Below are 17,342 nucleotides of genomic sequence, written 5' to 3'. Positions count from 1 at the left end.
ACTTGCTCCAAGCCCCCCCAGTCCACATCGGGGGCTCCCTCTGTGGCCCCCAGGAGGCTGGGGGAAGGGCCGGGGCAGCCGACCGGTCAGCGGCGTCCCAGCGGCAGCGGCGTCCACAAGGGCCTCTGCCCGCCGCGCAGGGACCCGCCGAGACGCTCGGGCCCGCGCCTCGCGGAGGCGCACAATTAGCGGGCTTCGAAAATGATGCAAACACCCAGGTATTAATTACTATAAATTCCCCTTGTCTCATGCTGCCAACAGAAGCACCAGGCTGCTTTCCAGCAATCAATAAGCCCCATTCAGAGGCCCACCTGCCAAAAAAGGCATGGGAAAAATCATTACATCAGGAGAGCTGGACTCGGGCAGGCCCCCCGGGAGGACTCCCTCCCTCCTCCCTCGGGCAGGCCTCCCCGGTCCCCCCACACGCACCCCAGAAGTGCTCCTGCCAATTAGTCTTCTCTTCTTCCCACAACTAGCCCTGAGAATGCCCACCCCGCCCGTCCCTTCTGGGAACTCCGAAAGGGTGGTCGAGACATGGAGGGAGCAAAGGAGGGGAAAGAATGGAAAAGAGGAGAGGAACCCAAAAAGGAGGAATGAGAGAGCGGAAACGGGGCAGAGAAAGAAGAAAATGAGAAGAATGGAGGAGAGAAAGAAAAATGGGAAGAGCCAAGGGCAAGGGAGGAGAGAACTTAAGAAGGAACAAGAGTGGAAGAAAGGAAGGAAGACTCTGAAGAAGGGGAGCCCGGACGCCGGCGGAGCGGCTGCCGGGGCTGTGGCGGTTGTGGCCGGGGAGGCCCTGGGTCCCTCGTACCCGCTCGTTCCCTCGCCTCCGTCCCCAGACTCTCTCTCACACCCGGCGGGTCCCGGCCCCCTCCTGCCGTGGCTCCCCAGGGATGTTTGTGGACGTGACTCCAGTTCCCTCCCGGGAAAGGAGCCCGCTGGGTCTACACCTTTCCAGCCGTCCGTCAAAAACCTCCTCTCTCCCCCCAGTGTGAACCTCAAAGCAACTCACGGTCCAAGCGGCCACGTGACTCCGTACCGGAATTAGAACTCGGTCCTTCATTACTAATGGCAAGAAATTTCCCCTCAACGGCTCAGCAACTGTTTGAGAGCAGGACTTCTCACTGCTCTGCGGGTCTTGGATTCCCCTCAGTGGAGCCAGCCCGAAAAACCTTTTTAAATGTTCGTCAATGCGGAAAACAAGAAAAAAAAAAAAAAAAACGGGACAAAGGAAACCGAACAGATTCAAACACAAAATAACCCTAGCAGCAAACGATCCTTCGTGCGTCTGGCCGTCGTCGGACAAGATCCCGGCCCTGAGGTGGAGAATTAGAGGCCGAGGATTTCTGCAAAATGCCAGTGGATGCATCGATGACACAGTCGGAAAAACCCCAGGGCCAGGCCCTCCGGGAAAGAAAGGCCCAATAACGGGTCACTTGGCGCTGCCGGGAGCACGGAACAACTGTCCCAAGCCGCGCACCTAACACTCGGCGGCCCGACGCCTTCGGGCTCCAGTTACACGGAAGTCAGCCGCCCGCGCAGGTGGTGAGGCTTTCCAGGAAAACCTCTCCCCTCGCTCACACCAGCCTTTCGGCCCCTCTCCCGGGCCCGCGGCGGCCCCGCTCCCAAGCAATGGCGGCCCCTCTCCCGGGCCCACGGCGGCCCCTCTCCCGGGCCCACGGCGGCCCCTCTCCCGGGCCCACGGCGGCCCCTCTCCCGGGCCCACGGCAGCCCCGCAGCAGCGGGAAGGACTAGGTGTGGGGCCGCTGCCCCGGAGGGAGAGCTGCCCGCACGTGGTCTGCTGTGCCATGGGGCCTTCAAGGCGACCCTGGGCAGCCACCAGTCAGGGGTCAGTGGAAAGCCTAGGAACAGAGGCTCCCCCAGCTCTGACCTTCTCCACATGGACCAGAAACAGTCTGTATGTGGGCAAGCCGGGCACGAGGCGGCCGGACAACCTGGCCTGGACTTAGCGCATGTGACCCAGGAAGGTCACCTGACTTCCCTTCTACAAAACAGGAACATACGTCGGACCTACCCAAAGGCTCAAAAGATCTTGCCAATAACCTCGAGGCCCTACACAGATGTCAGCTAAATCATCGTCACCATCATCATCATCGATGAAGAGCGACCCCCTGAGCGGGAGACGATTCACCCCAGCCAACGGCCGCCGCAGCCCCGGCTTTGCCGGGGAGAAAGGAGCAAACCCCCAAGCCCGCAGCCGACTCCAGCTCTGAGCCCCGACAGAGCCCGCCCCGTCCCATTTCCCGTGAGCGTGCCCCCCGATCCGGGTGCCCCCCGAGACCCCCGACCGGAAGGGAGGCCCCAGAGAACGGGGCCGCGCGGGCTCTCACGCCCGGCGCCGGAGCCTGGGAGGCGTTAATAAATGTTTGTGAGACTGAATGACAGGAAGCGGTCCCTCCAATTGGCGATAATTGTGGAGTAGGGCAGGGGAGGGTGGGGAGCGCTAAAGTCTAAATTATAATAAATGTTAATGAACAACAAAAGGGGATTCTAGGGGTATAAAGAGAACGTGCAGCTTTGATGACTAAATAAAGGTTCTTTGTAATTAGCACAATATTTGTGTGAGAGAGAGAGCGTGTGTGCAAACAGAGAGACGCGGAGGGGCCGCCGTCAGTCTGGGAGGTCAAGTGGCCGCCCTCGCTGCCTCTCACCTGGCCTCTTGAAGGGCCTCCTAATTGAGAGCCCACCCCGGCCTGGCCCTCCGATCCAGCTGCTCCTTTCTCTCCCCAGGCGACGATGCCGGCTGCTCCCGCCCCCCCGGCCCTGGGCACTCCTCATGCCCCCCCCCTCACCTCCCCCCCTGCCCCCACCCCTCCAGCCCCCCCGGGGCTTCCCCTGACACGGCCTACAGCGCTCCAGCTTCATCAAAGAAAGCCGCCGAAGCATTGCCACAAGTGAGTGGGTAACCTGCCCGGGGCTGAGCCTGTGCCCAAGTAACTGGGGACACCTAACCCCATCGGGCGCTTGTGAAGCCCCTACTGTGTGTCAGATACGCAGTGAGCCGGGCAGAACTGAGCCTGCCTTCGGGGAGGGCGACGCTCTCAGAATCAGCCTCTGAATCCCCCCGCTGCCACTTGGGCCATTGAAGTCGCCCGCTTGGACGCTCGATCTCCTCCCCTTTGAGACGACGGGGGCCCTTCTGGTCCCTGAGCGCCCGTCCCGAGGAGGTCGGAGCTACACGTCCCACGGACTCAGCCCTGGGGACTCCGAGGTAAGGGTCAGGCCCCTCCTGGCCCTCGGTGACCGAAGCTGGCCCAAGGGCTCCGGCCTCGGGCGTGTCGCTGCCAAACCGGCGCTCGCTATGAGTGCGACAGTCGGGGCAGGACGGAGATGGGAGAAGCAGCCGCCTCTCTAACAAAGGGGGCCCCGAAAATGCCAGAGACCCCTAACCTGAGAGCAAGAGGCAGGGATCCCACCCCCGGACTCACCGTCCCGGCTCCTCGGTCTCCCCCCTTGTAACCGGACACTCTCTGAGAGGCCCCCAGCTCGGAAGGCTTCCCCCAACCGGAGACCCCCCCGGACTCAGGCAATAAAGAAGGGCTTCCCTGCACATTTGGGAATGAATCAAGGGTAGAAAGAGATGCTTTTTCATCTGCCCGGCACTAACCAGAGGCTCGGTGGAAAGGGGAAGAGATCCTTTGCTCCTCGGAACAAAAGCCTCCCTCCCTCTCTTTCTCCCCCCACCACACACACACACACACACACACACACACACAGACCGAGGGCAGGTCCCCTTTCTTCGAGCTTCCCAAACAGAGCGATTCTGTTTAGCTGAGCTTGAGCTCGACACTCGACGCCGTTACTGATGGGGGAGGGGAGATGGGGAGGGGGATAAGCCCACCGTCCCTGGGCCCACGGACAAAAGATAAGAGGGAGGTGAAAGGCAGGCGCTGGGCCGCCGGCCCCTCGTTCTCGCCGCACACGTCCCAGCCGCCCAATGGCTGCCCGGCCCGGCGGCTCGCAGCCTATTTTTCTGCTAGCAGCTGTCCGTTATTATGCCTGTGAATCCAAGGGCTCCCGAGACAGAGTCGGTCCAGAGCAGGTGAACGCCATCTGCCCATCTCGGACAAAATAGCCGCCTGCCGCAGCGGGCCCTCCCTGCGGCCTCTGGAGGCCTGCCAGCCGGCTCGCCCCCGGAAGCAACGAGACCGAGGTGGGGCGCCCGCTCCCGCCTCCTCCGGAGACCCCCGGCCCCCAGACAGAGCTCCAGGGGAAAGGCCCCTTCTCTCTCTCCCGGGTGGGGGCAGCGAGGACAGAACCAAAGAATCTGACCCAAATCTCAGAGGTCGTACGCTGTCTCCGGACGGAGGGTCCTCCCTCCCCACCATCCATGAGAACAAAAAGGGGCCAACATGGCACCACAGCCCTTCCAATTCTCAAGTTCTCCCCGCTGTCTGACAACGATCCCGCTCTGGACGTCCCTGCCTCTGTGAGCTGTCACCCTGACCCCTCAAGAGCGAGAAGTGCGTCCTGACCGCTGCTTGTGACCAGGGGGCACTGAGTCACTCTCCAAGTTGGAAGCTTGGCTCCCACCTTCCCAGCTGCCACTGCTCTCCTCCCCCAAAGTGACCTCATTGTTCTTTTGTGTATATAGTAGGTCCTCACCACCACCGGACGGCTGGCCCTGTTCTCACAGAGCTGGACACGAGGCTGCCCGAAATACCTCCAAACTGCGCCCCAGAAAAACTGAATGGGATGTGGCGCTTGAGCCCTGAGGGTCAGGGATCTGAGATGGGGGCCCTCCCGGCCCTGACACCCCCTGTTCTAAGCCCCCTCCCAGCCATGATATCCCCTGTTCTAAGCCCCCTCCCGGCCCTGACACCCCCTGTTCTAAGCTCCCTCCTGGCCCTGACATCCCCTGTTCTAAGCCCCCTCCCAGCCCTGACACCCCCTGTTCTAAGCTCCCTCCCGGCCCTGATATCCCCTGTTCTAAGCCCCCTCCCAGCCCTGACACCCCCTGTTCTAAGCCCCCTCCCGGCCCTGACACCCCCTGTTCTAAGCCCCCTCCCGGCCCTGACACCCCCTGTTCTAAGCCCCCTCCCGGCCCTGACATCCCCTGTTCTAAGCCCCCTCTCGACCCTGACACCCCCTGTTCTAAGCTCCCTCCCGGCCCTGACACCCCCTGTTCTAAGCCCCCTCTCGGCCCTGATATCTCCCGTTCTCAGGCCCCTCCCAAGCCTGTATTCTGGAGTTCTTCCCAGGGCTACCACTTTATGTTCCAGCTCGGACACTCTCTCCACTCTGGCTACAGGAAGTTGCCAGGAGAGGCACAAATCCTTCTGACCTGTTCCCAGGGGAGGGGTGGTGGGCGGGAGTCAAGGAATGGGCCAGGAAAAAGACCCCCCAGAGGGTGGGGGAGCCCTGGCCTTGGCCGCCTCTTTCCCACAACCCCCTTTCTGAAGCGTACTCAACGAGCACTAAGAGTTAATACAGCAAGTCGGGGCTGGGCGGGGATTTCCCGCAGCTCTGCCCTTTCTCCAAACACTCCCTTCTAGGCCTGGGCTGGCGAGTCAGAGCAGCAAGCACCTGCTCGGTACGGGGCACGCAGACAGGCCCCCTCCCTGAGGAGCTCACGGCCCAGTGGCAGAAGACCCGAGGAAGGACAGAGACGGTCAGTCAGCGGGCGGCCGCCAAGAGGCCCTCCCCTGGGAGCAGAGGTTCTGGGAGGGGCCGGCCGATCAGACCCGGGGAAGGCCGAGCTAGGTCCTCTGGGCCTCCATTTGAACTTTGATCCAGCTGGAGATTTCAAACTGTGACCAAGGCCGAAACGGGAGCCTGAGCAAGGGAAGCCCCCGGAGGGCAGGACAGCCTGAAATGCTCGTGGCCCGGCCGGCCCTCTCCACAGGCAGGAAGGTCTGCCAGTGCTTTCTCCACAGGCTTTCTCAGCCCCGGCTGATGGAGAAGGGACTTTTCTGACTGGGAAGAGTTCGGGCAGTGAGCAGGGCCGGCAAAGATGCTTTTAAGGACAGTGGGAGCTTAGCCCGAACCCAACCCTCAGCCTCCCCCCGAGCAGGAGAGAGCAGGGGATGACTCAGTATGGAGGCCGAAGGGCCTTCACTCCTCCAGGGAGGTCGGTCACCGGGGGAGGGAGCTGCTTGTTCATTTCCCAGAAAGTGCATCCCCCACTTTTAGATCATATCAGAAAAAGGGAGGGGGCGGGGGGACCACGCAAGGTCTGGAACATCCTGCCTGAATCACTAAGGCAGGACACATGTGGAAAGAATGAAAGAGACAAACCCAGGGGGAGAGAGACACACTAATGGGGGGAGGAGGGAAAAAGAGAAGAAACAGAGAAAGAGAAAAAGATAAAGAGATTAAAGAAAAGAGGATCTGCTCTAAGCCCAAAGCCATCTGTGAAAGTCGGAGTCGGGGTGACGCTAGGCTGAGGGGCAGCAAGCGCAGCGCCCGCCCAGAAAGGGAGAGCTCCCAGCGGGGGTGGGCAGGGCGGGGGCCCTGGCTGAAACTCGGCCTTCCAAGGTCGAAGGGCATGGACCCCAACTCTCAGGATGGAACTACCCTGGGCGTCCTATGACTCATTCTCCAGAGGCTCCCAAGAGACCCCCAAAAGCGGCCCTACTGTTTCAAAACTGCCAAACGGCATCATGCGTCCTGTGCAGGAGGGAGAAAAGTGGGGGGCTGTTTGCTTGTTTTGGGGGGGTCATAGAGACAGGAGGTACAAGAAATGAGAATTCAAAATTAATTCATTTCTTTGATATTTCCAAGACCATCCCAAGGATGCTGAGAAGAACTCGTTTTTCCATTATCAACACAAGGCCGAATCCCGCTAGGCAGCCCGCCATTTTAGCAGCCACTGAGGCAAAGGCGCTCTGGCCCAGAGGGAAGCCGACGTGAGAAGGTGCAGTCGTCTCAACTGATACAAAACTTTTATTCCAATCGGACTTGGAAATAAATGTCCATCATCTCTTATTTCTCAGCTTTATAGAATTTTTTAGAAAATGGACTTTGATGAAGTCCGCTGAACGCTGCCTTGCCGTATTCTCAAATTTGGGTCTTTCAGAGGAGGGTCCCTCGCCGTGTCTCCCCACCCCCCCACCAAGTCACGGGAGACGCCCCCGTTTCAGAAGCAACGCCCCCAAAATCTCTGGCCACTCCCCCCAATCTCCAACGAAGCCAGGACCGCATTCAAAACGTGAGGCCGGGCACGGGACGTCCAAAGTCTCGTCCAGCTGCCGGTGGTGGATATGTAGAGGTCACCACAGACACATTACTTCTAAAGGAAGAAGTGATTGAGAGGGGGAGGGAGATGAGAGGGGCAAAGAGAGGAAAGGGAGAGAAAGAGAAAAGCAGAACCGAGAAGGGGCTGGGGAAGGAGCCCAGGCTGTTGGGAGAAAGGAGGCCGCATGTGGAGGAAGGAGAGCACTCCGCCTGAAGGCCCGGGTTCTGCTCTGCAGAATAACCAAGGAGTGACTCTGGCCTGTGGGTGAGCCTGGCCTGGCACCTGGACTGTGATGTGCCTTCTCTACCTCCCCACAGAAAATGAAATAATCCCGGCCCTCAAGCAGCTTCCATTCTAAAACACCACCCGGTTTGGAGAGGCCCGAGACCCCGGCGGGGCTGGGCGTCCAAACCTCGGGGCCGGAGGTCGGAATTCAGGATTTACAGACGGAGCCAGAGGAGGAGGCCGGGAATGGCTGTGATCAGAGAACAGGGATCTGTCTGTCCCAGCTCCGTCAGCCTCCTCCATTGGCCGTGTGATCTGCCCCCTCCAGCCCCCCCCAGCCGGGCCCCCTCGATGCAGGATCCTTCCAGCGGGCGCCCAGTAGGCCCACCGCCTCCCAAACACTTCCCGGGAAGCTGGCTCCCGGGTCCCTGCATGTGTCTGCGACGCGTAGGCTCCAGATGGCTCCGAGAAATGCCTCAAGAGAGGGAGGAGAAGGAGGTCTCGCCAGCGGCGCCTCTGCCAGGGACATGTGTGTTTGGGGAAGAGCATGTTATTTCAGTCAACTCCCCCCCGCCCCCATCCTGGCACCTGCCAACTGGAGGCTCCAGAGACCCCGTTGTCTCCCCCCGAGCGAGGAAGAGCTGGGGGGGGGCGTCCCAAGGACACAGCGGAGAGCCGCCCCGGCCTCCCTCAGGACCTGATGGGACCGGAACGGCCGCGGTCTGCCGGCCCTCGCCTCATCTGGCCTCCCAAGTCTCCCTGCTGGGGTCCCTCCCAGCCCTGCCAAATGCCCTTCCGGCCCCGGTCCGGCTCTCCCCGCCGACCCTCTCTATTGTAAAGGCCCTCCCAGAGGGGGTAACCGAGGAGGGTCAAAGGCAGGGGGTTCCCCCCTTCCACATCAGCGCCGCGTGTCTGTGGGCTCAGCTCTGTCTCGTCAGACCAAGGGAATCCACCTCCTGTGAGCTTGGCCAGTGGACAGTGTGCCCGGGGACAAAGGCACAACGAAGTCCTCCGGATTCTCCCCGCTCTGGGAGGCCCGGCGCGGCCCAACGTGCCCGGGCCCACGCAGCCGTCCTCCGTTCATTCACCCAAAGCCCCGGGCTCCACTACCAGGATCCTTTGTCTGTCCAGGCCCATGATTCAGCGACGAGACAAACAAATCCTGAAGACTCTGACCCACGCCAGCTGGGCTGCTCCCACCTGGGGGTTCCTGGGGGAACAATAGCATCCTGAGCTGACAAAAAATACAGCCCGTGGGTCTGGGCCAGGAGACAAAGGCTGGGAACAGAGTGGATGGGAGTCCAGGGACTTTGGCAAACCAGGCCCGGAAACCCTCACCCCTCTGCCGCTCACAAGTGGGGCGTCCGACGGGCAAGGGGGGGCTTCCCCCGGGTGGGGTTCCCTGGTCACTGGCTAGATTTGGGAGCCCCCCTGCCGCCCCAGAAGGAGAATTAGCCCAAAGCACTCGCTGCCTTCCAGAATCCCAAACACAGCAGAGTCAACGGCACACCAGGAACCACACACACACAGCATTATACATCTATATATACACCGTCCCACTATATATAATCTATAGTATCTATCTTATACATGTATAATCTCACTGCTAGCTAGCCCCCCACACAGAGACGATTCTATTTCCTAACAGAGCTGTCGGCCAACTCCCCTCCCTCCCCAGCCATCTGGGGCTCAAAGAGAAGGTGTTAAATTGATCTCCAGCATTGGATTGGAAGCATCACCCCCCCCCCAATTCCCTTAACTGGGAGGGTGTTTGAACCAATTTTTTTCTAACTAAGGCCCCAAACCACCCAGCTAGAGTTTAAATGCTTCCTATCTCCACTGCTTCCCAGAGGCGGGCAGGTGAGAGGCTCCCTCCCTCTGCCCCAGGGGACTGGAAGCCCAAGCTTGTGAGAAATAAAGCGGGTGCCGGGAGCAGCAGCCCACCCCCCTCCTCCCTTCTGCTTCCAGGTCTCTTTCAGACCGAGAAGTTGCAGTTTCAAAATAAAACAGCGTTGGGGCTGTTGGGGTCCCACGGAACATTTCCTGAGCGGTCTCTCTGGGTCTCGGCCTCACGTTTTAGCCTTTAATCCTAAAGCACGGCTAGTTTTTTTCCCTCACCCACTTGGAAGATATCATCACTCCTATTTTAGAGAAGGGAAGACTGAGGATCAGAGAGATAAAGCAATTAGCCTTATCACCCCACAGCTGGCTAATAATAATTCTCACTGCTATAAGCTTTTATCCATAGCATCTTTTGAGGGAAAGAACATAAACACCTCATTTTAGAAAAGGATCCGGGTCCACCCATCACCATGTCCAGTCCCATCTCCTAAACAATAGAGCCCCCACCTCCACACTTCTCCATTTCTTAGATGATACCCCCCTGCTCCCCCACCTCCCCAACCTAATGTCTTCCCTGGCCATGTAGCTTGATTGACTTTTGCAGGGATTCTCTCTTCCCTGGCAGTGCCCCTCCTCGCAAAGAGTGCAGAGAGATGCCAGTACAGTGCAGTGGTGGCAGAGAGCCTCGAGGGCCCAGGATTTTTCTAAGCCGTTAGAATCTCTCAAAACCGGCTAACTCCTCTCCTTGCAGCAGTACAGAACCTCCAATGGTCAAGGATCAATCGCATTTCCTTCTCCAACCACCCTTCACATTGGTCTTTACCATGCTCAATGATCAGCCCCCACAAATGGGACACTTTCTTCAAAAGAGAGGAGGAAATTTCTGCCTGCAGGCAAGAAGGCAGCTTGTCCTCCCTCCCTACTTCTTTATTAGGCTATAAAGACCTTAAAAAATAACTACCACTATTTTTCTTGGTGATGAATTTTATTTTTGTGTTGGGGAAGGGGGAATGGGGAGCAAGGGGTAGAAGAAAGGGTTAAAATCAAGGGCCCCAGATCTGCTTTCCAAAATGGACATTTGATCAATGACTTAGTACTGTAGACACTAATACAATGACAAAAATACAATGTCCCAGCCTCCAAGGAGCTAACCTCTAACCTGGTGGGTTGTCAGGAGGGATGCAAAGTCTTTACAATGTATCTGTGCACCAAGATACAATGTATCTGTGTATCAAGCACCAAGCCCATACAAAGTAACTTCGAAGAGAGATCCCTAAGAAGCAGGAGAGCACAGGAGGAGGCCTTCTGGGTGGGATGTGTCTGGGCAGTCCTGCAAGGATTAAAGCTGAGATGCCAGTAAGTCCAGGTGAGGGGGGAGAACCCAAGCCTTTGCCAAACAATGCAAATGTGCAGAAGTTGGGAGCTGCTCTATACTGGGCATTCAGAGACAGAAAAAAGAACAAAACCCAAATGCCAAACAGAGCCAAGGCTGTGCCCTTAAGATGAAGGCTTGCAGCCTCTTCCAAACCCCCAGGGATGGATGCTTCCTGGAGCCTGGAGGCTCCTGAGGAGAACCTGAGCGAGCCGAGCCACAAGAGGACAGAGTTCTAAGAATTTCAGACCCTCAGGAAGTCAAAGACACAAAGGTCAGAGCATACTTGATATGGGGCTAAGAGAAACCCTCCGAGGGGCCTCACCCCTTCCAGCAGCGCTGCTGGCCCCCCTCAGAATCTGCGTGGGATTCAAACCCCCAAAACAGGACTGTGTCATTCCACCAAGGGGAGAACCGAGGCCGGGGGAGGGTGCTGAGTAACCTAAGGGCACCCAGTGACATCCAGCTCCATCGTTCCCCCACATCGTGGGCCTGGCCCTAGCCCGGTTTTCTCAAATTTCAAGTCAAGGGCTCTCCAAACCACCCCCCACAAGGCCTTTCTACTGAAAGATCAATTTGCAGCATCCAGATTCTCCAGAGATTCCCATGAAGCTTCCTGCCGATCAATATGCACCAATCAATTGTGCCCGAGTCATATCAGGGAGTTGGCGTGTCCCAGAGACCACTTCCTGCCTCCAAGGGGCTCGGGGACCAGTCTGGCGTAGGGCGTCTAGCAGGAGATGGGACGTCCGCCCTCTGCTCCAGCTGCCAAACAGCGGGGGGCCTTTGGATCTTCCCCCATCTGCTCTCTAGTCATGTGCACCTTTCTAAGATGCCTAGGATGGGACCGGAGCTATCTGTGTCCCTTCCAACTTGGATATCCCATGTTCCAAGGTCTCTCCGAGTTCTTCACCTTCTGTTCTACACTTTAAGCTTCTGGTTATTAAATGTGCTGCCAGTTCAAACACTCCACGATGCTTCTAACTCAGGAGTTCTATATTCCAAGAGCTTCCTCAAGCCCTGACATCCCATGTTCTAAGCTTCCTCTCCAGCTCAGCTTTTCAGAATTTCAAGGTCCCATTTTGGATCTGGCATTTTGCAATAATGCGATTAAAGATATTTATAACAGAGGCTCCCAAGAACAAGGGCACAACCTGTGTTTTTCCTCCTGAAAGTCACTGTTCTGACAGAAACGGAAGAAATGGAGCCCAAGTCGCAAGCCCTAAAGGTCAGAAGGGGTAACAGCAACCGGGGAAATCGGATGGCAACGGCCTTAGACACTGGGGAGCCCAAGCGGTCCCTCATTCTAGCCCTAGAAGTCTGGCTACCGTGACCCTCACCGTGCAGGTGAGAACACAAGAAATTCAGTCAAAGGTCACCGGGAGTCGCCGAGAAGCCTGCCTTCTCACCCAAGGCCAGCCCCTTGGACAAAAACTCAGCGCTGGCAAAGGCAGGAGGGCCACGAAGGAGGCAGGAGGCACGGGAAGGAGGCAGGAGGGGCATGGAGCTCTCACTGCCTGACCTTGCCATGGATTCAGGAAAAAAGAGACGGCTGCATTTCTTTGTATGTGGAACACTGAGCCCAGTACCTGGTGGAGAGACAGTAGCTACCAAACGCTTATTGGAAATAAATCGGCCGCCCAGATCCACCTCCTCAGAGGATGGCAAGGGTTCTTATTTTCTCCAACTGAAAAGACTTAAAAAACCCAACTCTGGAGACATTTAAGACAACTGTGCTCTTTAGAAAAATCCAGAGTGTGAGGAGATGTGAGGGAGGAAAGAAACAGGTGGGTCCTCTAAACCCTGGCCTCTGCTACTATCACTGTGTCCTTGCTGAGCCACTGCTTCTTTTCAGCCTCAGTTTCCCCATATGGAAAACAAAAGGCCTAGAGGACCTTTTCTAATTTCTTCCCCCTGCCCCCCTAATTCTATCCCAGAGGGCTCCTCTTCAATCCACTCCAGTCTTTCCATCATTGGGGGATTTTCTGGAACAAATTTAAAATGCAATTCAAGGAACATCCACCAAGCTCCGACAATCAGGAGGGCACTGTCCCAAGCAGAGAAGAGGGGCTTCCGTTCTACTGGACACACTCGTCTGAAGAAGCAGAGGCCCAGGGTCCAGAAAGGCGCCCCCCTCCCAGGGACCATCACGAGATGTTGAGTGAAGGGGGAGAGTGTCCAGAAGACACAGGGAACAACTTCCAGAGGCATAAAGGGGAGGAGGTTTTCCAGTTCAGGGACTGGACCAACTGATCACCATTTCTCAAACACTTCTTCCTTGGCAGGCCCAGTGCTGAGAAAACAATACTACGAAGTTAGGAGCCCTGCCCTCCAGCAGTTTATATTCTACAGGTAAAAGCTGGGGAGCGGCTACGGACGCACACCTGCCTTTCCTGGCTCGGGAACCCGAGGCTAACCCCTTTCCCCTCTCTAAGCCTCAGTTTATTCTTCGGTAGAAGCCACAGAGTGGGACTGGGGACTCCCGGAAGGAGGGCGTTCTCTCTGGTCCTAGCACAGAATCCTTTCTGGAAGGGAAGTCAGCCCCTCATGACCGATGAGGAGATATGATACAGGCTCTGGAAAAGTGAGTGTCCCCCCAACAAGCAGCCTTCAGGGTCCCGGGCTGAGGGGGAACTTCCAGGACAGAGCATCATTCAGCCCCAAACCAAAACTGGAGCAAGATTCCCCGAGAAATTGAGCAGCGGATGAAATGCTGAGTGGAGAAAGGGGCCCGAGAGGCCGGGTCACCGACTGTCGCCGGAGTCCTGGCCTCTGGCCGGCTGGCACTTTATCTTCCAGGGCCACCAGGGAAGAGGGAGTCCTTTGCTACGTCCCATTTCATGGGGAGTCTCTCCTCCCCACTAGTACTCGCTAACGGGAAGGTCTGAGCTGGGCGGGCTTAGGCCCCATCTCAATGCCTTCTACTGGGGGGGAGGGGAATTCTGACTCGAGCACTTACCCAGCACCTTCTGGGTGCTCAGCATCCCAGACATAAAGGAAAACTAAAAAAGGGATCCCGTCGGCTCCCACGATCTCCTGACCCTTTTACCATGTCCAAAATGTGGGAGGGAGGGGAATATATATGTTTATTCATTTCGTTTTATATTAGGTTATATATAAGAGACAGAGAAAGAGAGACAGAGAGACAGACAGAGACACACACAGAGACAGAGAGACAGAGACAGACAGAGAGACAGGGAGCAGGGGGAGAGACAGAGAGACAGGGAAGAGGGGGTGAGAGAAGGGCTCCTCTTACCATCACAACTGGCCCAGGGAGGGGCAATGGCCAGAAACAAGGGCACAGCTAGGAAGTGCTGACCCTCTCCATGAAGTACAAGATAGATAAAATGATTGTGCTCCTTCAATAAGGGCAGACTCAGGAATAAGGGGCCGGAAAACCAATGCCAGGTTATGAAAGGAGGAACAGGGAAGCCGGGTTTCCCTGTGGACTAGTTTACCGTGTATGAATGCCTCAGTTTACCACCTATGTCATCTATGTACAAAGTCACCCCATTAGAAGGGGAGTCCTTTGAAGGTAGGGAGCCTATTTTGGATCCTTTTTATATTCTCAGTGCTTTACACAATGCTTGGTACACAGCAAGTGCCTAATAAATGCTGGCTGTTTCAACACATATTTTTGTGGCCTGGGAAGAAAACAAGACCTTTAAGGAAAATAGAGGCAGCTCTTGGTGCAAGCTTAGGGGAACAGCCCTAAAACAGGAGCTTCTCTCCAAAGGAAGGAGCAGCAGAGCTGAGATCTCGGATTTAGAACTGGAAGAAGCCTTCCTGGAGGCCGGCCCGTCCAAGGCCTTCACAGCACAGGGGCCAGAGCAGGATTCGGAGCCAGGGACTCAATTCCAAACCCACAAGGAGCTTTCTAACCCAGATATCCTCCCAAGGAACGATCCAGCTGTGGCGTTCTGGAATTCCAAGGGATGATGGGGGGAAAAAGAAAGCAAGAGGAAATGGGGGCCTGGAAGGAATCATCAGGGAAACGAGTCCTTCTTCCCTTTTTATTTTTGAGGAAAATAACCAGCCGCAGCGAGGACTCTGGGCCTGCTAGCCCAGTGACTCACTCATCCAGCCCTGCTGTCTGCACACTGAGCCGCCCCACCTCCGGCCTCCAGGATGCCCAGGGGACAGTGTCGGGGATCCCTGGGGCCTCGGGCCTTGGGACAGACGTGGATACCCGTGGGAAGAGGTCACGTCCCACCAACCCCCGGGGGGGCGGAACATCTGCTACTCCAAGGGAAACCATAAAGGGGCACCCTCTGGAACCTCGCCCCCGGCCCGGGGAACAAGCTTCCTCCCAGAGCTGCCGGGGTGCACAGAACAGGGAGCTGGGGGAGCCTGGGAGGAACAGAGAACTGAAAGGGTCCGGAAGGAACATGGAGGCAGGCCAGGGAAGCCGTGACCAGCCACGGGCCCGGCCGCCTTTGTTTTACACATGCTTAAAAACAGAGCCTGCTGATCCCCCTCTCCTTCCACCCAGTAAACGCCATGTTTTATAGATGGGGAAATTGAGGTTTGCAGAGGCAGGGTTAGAGCCACCCAATCCATACTAATTATGTACCTATTATGTACCAGGTGAGATAAGACACATTCCCTGGCCCTCCAGGGGGAGGTGGGAGCCCAGAAAGGCAGAGCACCCCGAGCTATATCCTCAAGAAACATCCAGAGGAGGAGAGAGAGATCTGGGAGATGGGGGAAAGGAGCCGGCGCCATCTTGGAAGAGAATTTCACCTGGGGAAGGGGTTCCAAGTGAGCAGGGTGACTTGGCAGGGATGCAGAATGGGGCAAGGGGAGTCCACGGCCTATAAGGTCATGGTTCCGGGTCTTGTACTAATATACCCTGGGGTACAGGGACTACAGTCTCATAGGCGATGGAGTCCAGGAGCAGAAGAGGCCTCCATGAGTAAATAAATGAAAGGTCATTTAGGGGAGGAGGTGGAAGGATCAGGAAAGAGCTCAAAAAGAAGGTGGCAAGTGAGTCCTGAGCGAAAGAGGGAGCGAGTTCCAGGCCCGGGGGACAACGCAGTTCAGACCCTGAGTTTATCGGGGGCCTTAGAGGTCTTTCCCCCCAAACCGAGGCTGCCAGGGAAGGTTTTGAGAGTAATCAGTCAGCCCTCATGCATTTATTAAAGGGCAGAGAAGTTTACAGGGCTGCGCCCGAAGGAGAGATCACGGAGTGAACTGTAACGGCGGCCTGTGTGACCGCTGACAGACAGAGGGGCCAGTGGTTAGTGGCCTGGAAAAGCCCAGGGCCGGCTCGCTGTTCAACACAGCCCCGAGCTGGAACCCGAAAACAAGAACCAGAACCACTACCCTGGGTTTCCAGAGCCACGGAGAACAGAGCCGGGAAGCGTGTGCTTTGGCTGGAATCCCTGGACTAGGGAATATGTTTGTGGGGGCCGGGACTGGGAACAAGGCCAAGGAAACCTGTTCCTCCAGTGGGGCCAGATGCCGCTGGGTCTCTGGAATTAGGACCCGGCATTCCACTCATCCTGGCAAGATCCCCATTCGAAGCCCTCGTCTTCTCCGCTGCCCCGTCCTGTCCCATCCTGCCCGCCCTCACCCTGCCTGAACAGGTAAGGCTCTCTCTCCCTCTTGCCTCAAGCCATGGGCTCACGGAGGCTGACAGCACCCCCTGCCCCAGGCCGCTCTGGGGCTCAGGGGACCTCAGAAACTGTTCAAACCCCCCAGTCTGAAATGAGGAACCTGGGACCTAGGGAGGTCAAGCTTTGCCCAAGGTTACACAAGCAAGGAAATAAGCGTCGCAGGGGGCTCTGAATCCAAGGCTTGTGATTACAGGCTCCTGGGAGCGAGCAGGAGACACTTGGAAACATTCAATCAAGGAGCCTACTAAGGCCCATTAAATGCCTACTACGTTCTTTCTCCCTCCACATGCACACACACACCTAACAAAGTAACCCAAGGCCCAGCGGGGGCACGTGGGGGCGGGCAAGCAGCTGGGGGCTGGGGGTTGGGGGGGGGGGTCCCAGAGCGGAGAAGGGCAGGGGAATTCGCCAGCGGCTGGAGAGACAACTTCCAACTCGGGCTCCCTTCCTGGCTCTGCCAGACCACGGCCTCTCAGCTGCCCGACAAAAACAAATGTTTTTTCCTTTCTCCAAAACCAAAACCCAACAAAGCAGCCCGTGCTGCTTCAGTCTGAGCGTGAAAGTCGGAGCGAAATTCAAATAGGCACCGAGTGGATGGGAGCTAAGGGAGGCCCGGCCAGACCCAGGGGCCAGGGGCACGGGCTGACCCCACGGTGGCCAGACCCGGGGGCCGGGGGAACGGGCCGACCCCGCGATGGCCGCCCGGCTGTGGTTATCTCCGAACATCTCGCCGAGCGGCTTCCTCCTCCTCGAGACGAGGATGTGACACACTCAGGCTGTGGGCCGGCTGAAGAGGGAGGAAGTACTTCGTAACCAGGAAGCCTTCTCCAGAGGATCACCATTCCCTGGGGGCTGCAGGAAGACGGAAGGGCTGAGGGTTCGGGAGCCGAGCTCCAAGGGAGAGCGGGCGGTCCGGCCTTCACCCACACCGGGACCTGGAAGGAGAGGGAGGGCCTACAGGGGCCCGGCTCCCCAGGACCGTCGGGCTCAGCCCGTCCCAGCAGCGGGCATCCCAGCAAGCCCTCCGCCAGACGCCATGTGCTAGAAAGGGTCCGTGGGTCTCCAGGAAGAATCCCGGCGCACTAGT

General features: G+C 57.5%; 2 protein-coding genes across 6 annotated transcripts in view; one reads left to right on the top strand and one right to left on the bottom strand.

Moving 5' to 3' along the window:
* The window catches only part of SSBP3 (single stranded DNA binding protein 3), a 120,290-nt gene that overhangs the window by 50,732 nt on the left and 52,216 nt on the right, over positions 1-17,342 (bottom strand). The window lies entirely within an intron of this gene.
* On the top strand, positions 5,206-10,221 carry LOC127563283 (formin-2-like). Of its 3 annotated transcripts, none has more exons than XM_051999628.1 (2): positions 5,206-5,632; positions 6,745-10,221. In XM_051999628.1, exon 2 carries the CDS (start codon positions 7,670-7,672, stop codon positions 8,654-8,656), a length of 987 nt encoding a protein of 328 aa, XP_051855588.1. In that variant the 5' UTR covers positions 5,206-5,632; positions 6,745-7,669; the 3' UTR covers positions 8,657-10,221. The 3 variants fall into 3 exon arrangements, with proteins under 3 accessions (XP_051855588.1, XP_051855587.1, XP_051855586.1); XM_051999627.1 differs by having other exon boundaries at positions 5,206-5,874; XM_051999626.1 differs by having other exon boundaries at positions 5,206-6,091.

This window comes from Antechinus flavipes, chromosome 4 (genome assembly GCF_016432865.1).
Source record: "Antechinus flavipes isolate AdamAnt ecotype Samford, QLD, Australia chromosome 4, AdamAnt_v2, whole genome shotgun sequence".
Taxonomy (NCBI): domain Eukaryota; kingdom Metazoa; phylum Chordata; class Mammalia; order Dasyuromorphia; family Dasyuridae; genus Antechinus; species Antechinus flavipes.
Note: the sequence above shows the minus strand (reverse complement) of the source record. Positions and strands in the feature narration are given on the sequence as shown.